This window comes from Brachyhypopomus gauderio, chromosome 21 (genome assembly GCF_052324685.1).
Source record: "Brachyhypopomus gauderio isolate BG-103 chromosome 21, BGAUD_0.2, whole genome shotgun sequence".
Classification (NCBI taxonomy): Eukaryota; Metazoa; Chordata; class Actinopteri; order Gymnotiformes; family Hypopomidae; genus Brachyhypopomus; species Brachyhypopomus gauderio.
In genome coordinates this window covers 3,374,197-3,381,860 of record NC_135231.1, presented here as the reverse complement: position 1 = coordinate 3,381,860, position 7,664 = coordinate 3,374,197, and the positions used below count along the sequence as shown (strand labels likewise).

The window sequence follows — 7,664 nt, the reverse complement described above, 5'->3', positions numbered from 1 at the left end:
TGCAAATGATTGTGCCCAACGATAGCATATAAAATGAGAATAATATGGGGCCCAATACAGACCCTTATGGGACACCAATTTTCAGTTTCAGTGCTGTGATGGTGTCTAAATCCAGATGGAGAAAGTCTAGGACATGTTCTGTCTGTAAAAAAGTTGCAAAGAAACAATTTTCTCTATTTTCTGGACATGAACAACAAATAAGAGATTGGCCTATTATTGGACCGTTCCTGGGGATTAAGACCATCCATTATCTTTACAGATTAGTCCCGCTAGTCAGGGTCACTGGAGCCAATCCCAGCATCATCGGGCAAAGGCAGGGTACACCATGGGCAGGTTACCAGTCTACCACACATGGGCAATTTAAAGTGACCAATCAACCTAACTCACATGTCTTTGGACTGTAGGGGGAAATTGAGATTATTATTTTATTATTTTATTAGTGGCTTGATGACTGCAGGGGATGTCAAATTGTTTAATTAAAATAGGCTAAATAGTAAGAAGAAATATGCAATACACCGTAGCACAAATGTATGTACATTTCAGACTGTTCATATCTACTGGCATTTTAATTTGGCAAAAGAATTCTACTTTAAATAATACATTTAAATGAATAAGTAGTCAGACGAAACTGAATTAATAAAATCAGAAAAGTAGCACACTTGCTGCAAAGTATAACAAGTGCCAATTAGACAGCCGGGCTGCTGAGGAAACGTATTTAATTTATCGAATTCACCTAGACCTTTATTTTGAAATAACGTTTGTGTGATTGACTGTAGTTACTTTCCCAAGTTGTTATTCGCTACTTTCCTTTTACGTTTCTAACGTTTAAAAAAGATATTTCCTGCAACACCTTCACATCAACTGATGGAAGGTCAAGAAATCACCAGGGAAGATGCGCTGTCACGTGTGGACCACAAACATGCATGTCATATTATGTTATATGCCGACACAGGCGCTAAACTCTTTCAGAAAATTCCAATTAAACATATAGTGCTGGTAAGAACGTATTCACGTCCTCGCATTATTCGTGGTTGTGCAGTCTCAGAACTGCAGCGTGTGCCTTCTAACAGCCATTTTAAAGTAATTCACAGCCATGTAAAACGAGTCTTTATTTTAAAGCTTCAACTGTCAAAATAGAGTAAAATGGAGTTTTTTCTTTCCTTTTTCTTTTTAGATGCAGATGCGTTTTGATGGTTTACTTGGTTTTCCTGGGGGGTGAGTTTTTCTCCTCCCCACTGATCCAGTTTAGTCATGATTTTCTGAAATAGCCTGCTGATGTGCTCCATGTGTGCCTGGTGCTTCTGGTGGCGAATGCTGCAGGTTGGTGAAGCCCTCGGAGGAGAGTCTGGAGGCAGGCCTGAGTCGTGAGCTCCTGGAGGAGGTGGGGATAGCCGTGCCAGTGACCGCGGACGACTATGTGTCGTCTCACCTCGTCCCAACCCCTCCCCGCCTCATCACTCACTTCTATACCAAGAAGATGAAGGAGACTGAGCTGGTGGACATGGAGAGAGCTGCAGTATCCACCGCTGCAGACCATGGTTTAGAGGTAAACCCATACAATCACATTTGCACCTTGTTTGGTGCTTTTTTTGTGTGTGTGCACCCCCATACCCACATAAAAGGGCTCGTGTTTGTGTTTTGTGGAGGTGATGGGCATGGTTCGCGTGCCGCTCTACACCTTGAGGAATGGTGGTGGGCTTCCTTGGTTCCTGTCCCATTCCTTCATCAGCAACTCGCGCGCCCAGCTCCTGGAGGCCCTGCAGCGTCTGGGCCTGGTGCCACAACGGGCTCTGGAGCAGGCGGTAAGGCAGGCGGAGATGAGACGTGTTCACAAGGCTGACCCTCACTTATGTGGGCTCTGATCTCGCTGGGGCAGCATGAGCAGTGAACCCCCACCCTTCCAAACCTCCCCCAGCATGGATACGCTGGGACACTCTCTTCTGGGTCTGCATCCATACCCCCATCATTTGCACCCTGAACAGGCAGAATCTACTCTGGTGGACATTTGGTGAAGTGTTTCAGAGCATTCGAGCTTGTTTACTTGGACGTGTAGTAGAGTATTTTCTTCTGCTGAGATCACGTGTGTGATTCATGCATCCTGATGGGTTTTCAGCTCAGATGAATATTTAATTAAATGAAGTGGCCTACATACCAATAATGTTTTTTTAGTTATTTTATTCATTAAAAAAACCTTTGGTCACAAGATTCGAACATTGAGTTGTATGATTTGTCAGTCATTTCCAAGTTGTGGTTTTCAGAACGACCACAGGGTCATGCTGTTTACCTCTAGCTCTCTCTCCTCTCTTTCTTTCTCTTTTTCTCTTTACCAATCACTCTCTCTCATGGTTTCTTTTTACATCTCTCACTCTTTCTCTTTACCCTGCTCTCCCTCTCACACACTCTTTCTCTTTACCACTCACTCTGTCTCTCAGGTTGTTACCTCTCTCTCTCTCTGTCAAATCAGAACAAATTAAATCATGTTTAATTAATTTCTCTTTACAACACTGTCTCTCTTTACCCCCCCCCCCCCCCCCCCCCCCTCAAATCAAATCAAATGTGCTTTATTGGCAAGATGGGACAAACGGCATTAAAAACATAAACATATCTGTTTAAGTTGTCTAGCAGTAACTGTTTTTTTCTTCCCAAGTAATATTTTCTGCTTCTGACTGTTCTTGTTCACCACCAAGGTTAAGTATTTCAACGACTGCTTACCCAGAGATTATCAGTGGACCGCCAACACCTAAAAGTTGGCAGGCCTGCAAAAAGTACCCGACAATTTCCTGTAATGTTTTAGTATTTGTACTTTTGCCAAATTGGAGTTGACCTGTAACAGACACTACAAGTCTTGATCCTAGACATAAATGCACATTTGTTTTGTGCCCATAATATGTATTGCAATGTGTTCGATGTGCATGTGGTGTCCAGTTGGATTCCTTGGTTATGTGTGTGGTGCATTATGCTTTATCTCTTTTGATGGACGAAATGACAGAAGGCATAATAAGCACATCACCCAAGCATCAAATAAGATACTTAACATCCATTGAACGACCATTACTGTCACAACCAGCAGTTGCAATGTTTCTGTCACACATTAGAATCTTGTTCCCTTTCCCATTCTTGCCATTGTTTTGCTTTATTTCCTGGTTTATCTTTTGTTGTTTATAGTCTCCACCCCTTGTGTGTTCCAGCTGTTTCTTGTCATTAGTCTGTATATTTAAACCCTGTGTTTTGTCTCATGGTTTGTCACTTTTTATTGTAATCCTCTTAGTTGATGTTGTATCATGTTTTTGGTTTGTTAAATCATGTGTTGCCCTGAACTTGTTGTGTTTAGCCTGCTTCCTTGTTAAGCTCCATGTGTATATTACTGTATATTCTGGTAATTTATCTACATTTATCTGCACAGGTCCTTAGCCTGTGACCATGGAAAGATGTTTTGACTACGAGTGTGGATCTGCCTTAAATAAACGTTAACCTCAGCATTTGTGTACACCTCACTGAAATCTGTCAGCGGTTTCTTTCAAACACGAGTCACTACTTTTCCCAGAGAGAGCAGTAAGGACAGCACATCAACCAGAAAACTTGACAGCACCAAATTGCTGTTCACTTACTCATTTCACAGCAAACTGGCCAAACTGCTTAAAAAAACACTTAGCACATTCATTACAATTCCTTGCTCTTAGATTTAGAATAGTGCAGTAATGTCCACTGAGTCCACCGAGCACGTCACACCCCTGCTGATCCAGTTACACTGGCTTCCAGTATCACAAAATTTTGTTACTGACTTTTAAGGCACTTCACAACCTGGCCCCTGACTATATTACAGATCCTTCAGTTTTTCACTCCTTCCCCGACTCTGTGCTCCTCAGCTCCTTCCTGCCAGAACAGAACCAGTCTCATCATGATGGGTGCCAGGGCCTTTTCCTATGCTGCTCCTAAACTTTGGAACACACTCCCCACACACATACAAACAAACACACACACACACACTCCCCACACACATACAAACACTGCACTCAAAACATTCAAAACTGCTCTTAAGACTCATTTGTTTAAACTGGCTTATCTTTAACAAATGTTATTTTTTATCTCTGTTGTGTTAGAATTGTAATACATACTGTATGTTTTAATTGTTGTAAGGTGACCTTGAGTGTCATGAAATGGGCCAACAAATAAAATGTATTATTATTACTACTTAGTAATGTAGTTGACCAAGACAAGGGTGAGGAACACGGATTGACAGGAGCATTCTCAAACATCAAAGTGCCAAGATAGCTCCGTCACGTGGCAGTACCTGTGACAAACAGTATGAGGGGAATTTGGAAATGGAGATCACACTGTGGAATATATGATAGATCACACACTACTACCGTACTACAGAAAAGACTTTCCAGTGCATCTCAAGCACTGTCAAATTGATTTATTAACAAATGTTAACAAGAAGGAAAAAAAAGATCATTTGAATTTTCATTTTAAAAGATCAGGACTCAAAAGGACCCAGCTAACTGATTTGTTCGGTCATTTTTTACTGACCAGGAATACGGAGAAGACACTAGGAGTGCAGGACAAGCTGCTGCCTTGAAAGTGTGACTGAATGGTGTGAAATACTTGATGACGTTTCCCACTCAGACATGCATAGCTTTTTAAATATTGTACAGACCTGCTGTAGTACACCAAACAAAAATACCTGAGGTACTACATATTAAAAAAACGATTAAGATAATATCTTACTGGTGTTCTTCCTCCATGCTAATGTTATGGCCTTTAAGGAATAAAGTTGTTTCAACCATTGATCTACTCTTCCTGAACTAGGCACCTTGTTCACTACTGCAGCTAAGAGCACGAAATGGAATTTGGTGTAAGCGGGAAGATGAAGGCCATCGGTTACACTAAACCCTTGCTGTTTGATGCTTATTATTGTCTCAGCCGTGAAGTTTCTTTAAAGGCAAGAAGTTAGTGTTTGTCCTCTGTGGCATATTAGTGTGCAACTAAACTGAAGCTCGGTTGTGTAGTTAACTTTCTCACAATTGGTTTTCTTCTTTTCATTTCAAAACATGAATGAGTATTTGGGATTGTGTTGTATGAAAAATGTCCTCTTCCGAATATCTTCCGCATTTCTGCTAGACCTTGTTTTACTTTAAGTGGCCCAAAATATTTCAAAGCCCTTTTTACATTTTGACACAATGAAGTGAAAAAAAATAAAAAAAAATCACCCACTGACAAATATAAAAACATTTAATATCCTCTCAGTTCAGTTACATGTGCCAAGACAGGGGAAACATTGTCCTCATGTCTTGTCACTGAAAACTTGTCCCATAATAGCAAATCTTGCGCTAAAAGGCTGAACAGGGCAGGACAGCACGGGCGCTTTTCTTCTCTCTCCAGGCTTTAGTGCTATGCTTTCTGAGGAGCAAGCGCTGGGAGAAGCCACATCCTTTGATGTCTCCTCTGATTGGTCCATGGGAGGCTCAAATGGCTCCGATAGGCTGAGGAGAATGTCCTGTAGTTCTCTGCGTTCATCCTGGTCCTTGCTGCAGCAGTGAAGGGCTGCTGGATCAAGAGGATGTGCCTCTGTGTTAAAGATGTAACCCCCTGCCCCCAGCACACAGTCTCCTCGCGGACCTCCCAGATCAAATGTTGCACCATTGTTGTGAAGGAAGTTGTCAGGGTCAAACAGGAGGTAGAGGTACTTGATGGTCTCGGCCAAGAAGAAGGACTCCATGCGGTTGTCCAGCTTGTGGTCCCGGACATCCTTCACCTTTGCAAGAAGAGGGACGTAAGAAGGAAAACTGACAACCCCTTTGTTGACAAAACATATCTGCATATCTGGACATTATTAGAGATTTCAACCTTAAATGTAGTGAGGGCTACTGGAGACAGAATAAACCCAAGAACAAGAACGGCACTGCCAGAATGGATTACAATAGTACAAGTCGACTATGTTTAACCCATGTTAAGGGAACAGGCTGTAAAACGGTCAACGGTTGACTACTCACACTGGCAAAGCCGCATTTGACCCGGCTGATCTTCTCTATGGACTCCACTGCATCCTGGCCCAGCTGCAGAAATGCCGGGTCGCCTGTAGCCTTGTACAGGTACATGGCACTTTCTATCAGCTCTAAAACAGTGAATGGTAAAAATTATTTTGCACTCACAAAATGTAGTAATTTCCCCCAAGAATGACTTTGGGTGAGCAGGATTTTCAGCACAACATGCTGGTAACGGAATTAATTCCAAATTCTCTTCAGATATTCTACATATATGTATATATAAAATAGAAACCACCCTACACGGAAGGCTTAATTACATCCAATAGAACAGTTTGCATGTCCAAAATCTTGACATACACAAATACAAAACGTATTTAATAGTTGACTTTGTGTGCTGTGGCGGTACCTGGACGGAGAGGATATCCTTCTCGCTTGTCCACCGTGTAGCCCTGAGGAATGTTGTAGAACTCGGGAAGCCCACCAAACTGACGCCACACTGTGTAGTAGTTATGGAAGGTCCTCGTGGCACTGTCAATATCCCCTATCATACTCTGAAATCATTTTACACACATCAAACACAAATATGAGGAATTATGGGAGGACACAAATAAAGAGAAAAGGAAGGTTTCATTTTAAAAGTACTTTTTTTCGCCCCATACACAAAATCTACAGAAGATTCTTGATAAGATGTATCTGACAAGGTTATGATAAAAAAATGTAATTCATGATATATGCTAAGCAGACCAAAATTGAGTTTCAGTTTTACAACGACAAAATATATACAACAAAAATATATATAGAAATGGTCCATAGATGTAATTAAATAGGCCATGTGTACGTGAATTGAAGCTACTACCGTCTATACGACCATTACCAAGAAAGAAAGATTTGAAATAGGCCTGTATCTACTCAGAACAGTAGTATCAAGAGTTTCTTTTCTCTCCAAGAATTGGACCAAGTTGTTGTACTCCTCAAAGGGAGAGAAAATTAGAGGTATTAAGTATTAAATATATGAGAAGTAACTACAAAACTAAATCTATAAGGACAGGGTGTGTCTATCATCTTGTAACACAGCCAAGGTCAGAAGCGTACTCACAGTAACTGTCAGTGAAAAACCATGCGTTGGTATCATGTTTGAACTACTGCAATGTGTTGCTAGCAGGCACACAAATATAACTATTTCAAGCCTTCAGATGGATCAAAATCCTATCGCATGCAAAAATGAGATATTACATCATCTTTTAAAATAGCACTGTTGACTTTTAAGTCATTGTGTTGCCCCCTCTGTATCTCAGCAGTATGATTACGAAACACATATCCTCAAGGGACCTCTGATCAGCTGATATAAACATACTGGGTGTGCCTACCGCTTGACTAAAGAGCTCCAAGACCAATTTGTGCTGCCATCTATTTAATCTATCTCTTGACTATATTTAAACTATTCTATTTTAAGCTACATCTTATTTTTATTCTTATTTTCTCAATTAAACAAATACCTACACTACACCACAAGTCCTCACAGACATGACACTAGGCGAATAGGTAGTGTCTTTTCCTTCTACACAGGTGCATGATGCCAGCACAACCGGACTACAGCTGGTACTATAGCACCCAAAAGCACACAAGACCACAACTCCTACACAAAACTATTATTTCAGTGACTACTACTTTTATGCT

The 7,664-nt window shown here is 41.1% G+C and overlaps 2 protein-coding genes across 3 annotated transcripts in view; one reads left to right on the top strand and one right to left on the bottom strand.

Moving 5' to 3' along the window:
* Positions 1-769: 769 nt before the first annotated feature.
* Positions 770-3,494, top strand: LOC143484850 (U8 snoRNA-decapping enzyme). Its single transcript, XM_076983840.1, has 4 exons — positions 770-996; positions 1,175-1,215; positions 1,321-1,546; positions 1,647-3,494. Exons 1-4 carry the CDS (start codon positions 865-867, stop codon positions 1,860-1,862), a joined length of 615 nt encoding a protein of 204 aa, XP_076839955.1. The 5' UTR covers positions 770-864; the 3' UTR covers positions 1,863-3,494.
* Positions 3,495-4,372: 878 nt separating this feature from the next.
* Positions 4,373-7,664, bottom strand: part of edem2 (ER degradation enhancer, mannosidase alpha-like 2) — an 8,695-nt gene continuing 5,403 nt past the window's right edge. For both annotated transcript variants that reach the window (XM_076983837.1, XM_076983839.1), the window contains exons 9-11: positions 6,394-6,538; positions 5,994-6,115; positions 4,373-5,755 (exon numbers count right to left, since the gene is read on the bottom strand). In XM_076983837.1, coding sequence (XP_076839952.1) covers positions 5,285-5,755; positions 5,994-6,115; positions 6,394-6,538 — 738 coding nt within the window. In that variant the 3' untranslated portion in view covers positions 4,373-5,284. The remainder of the gene's footprint in view (positions 5,756-5,993; positions 6,116-6,393; positions 6,539-7,664) is intronic.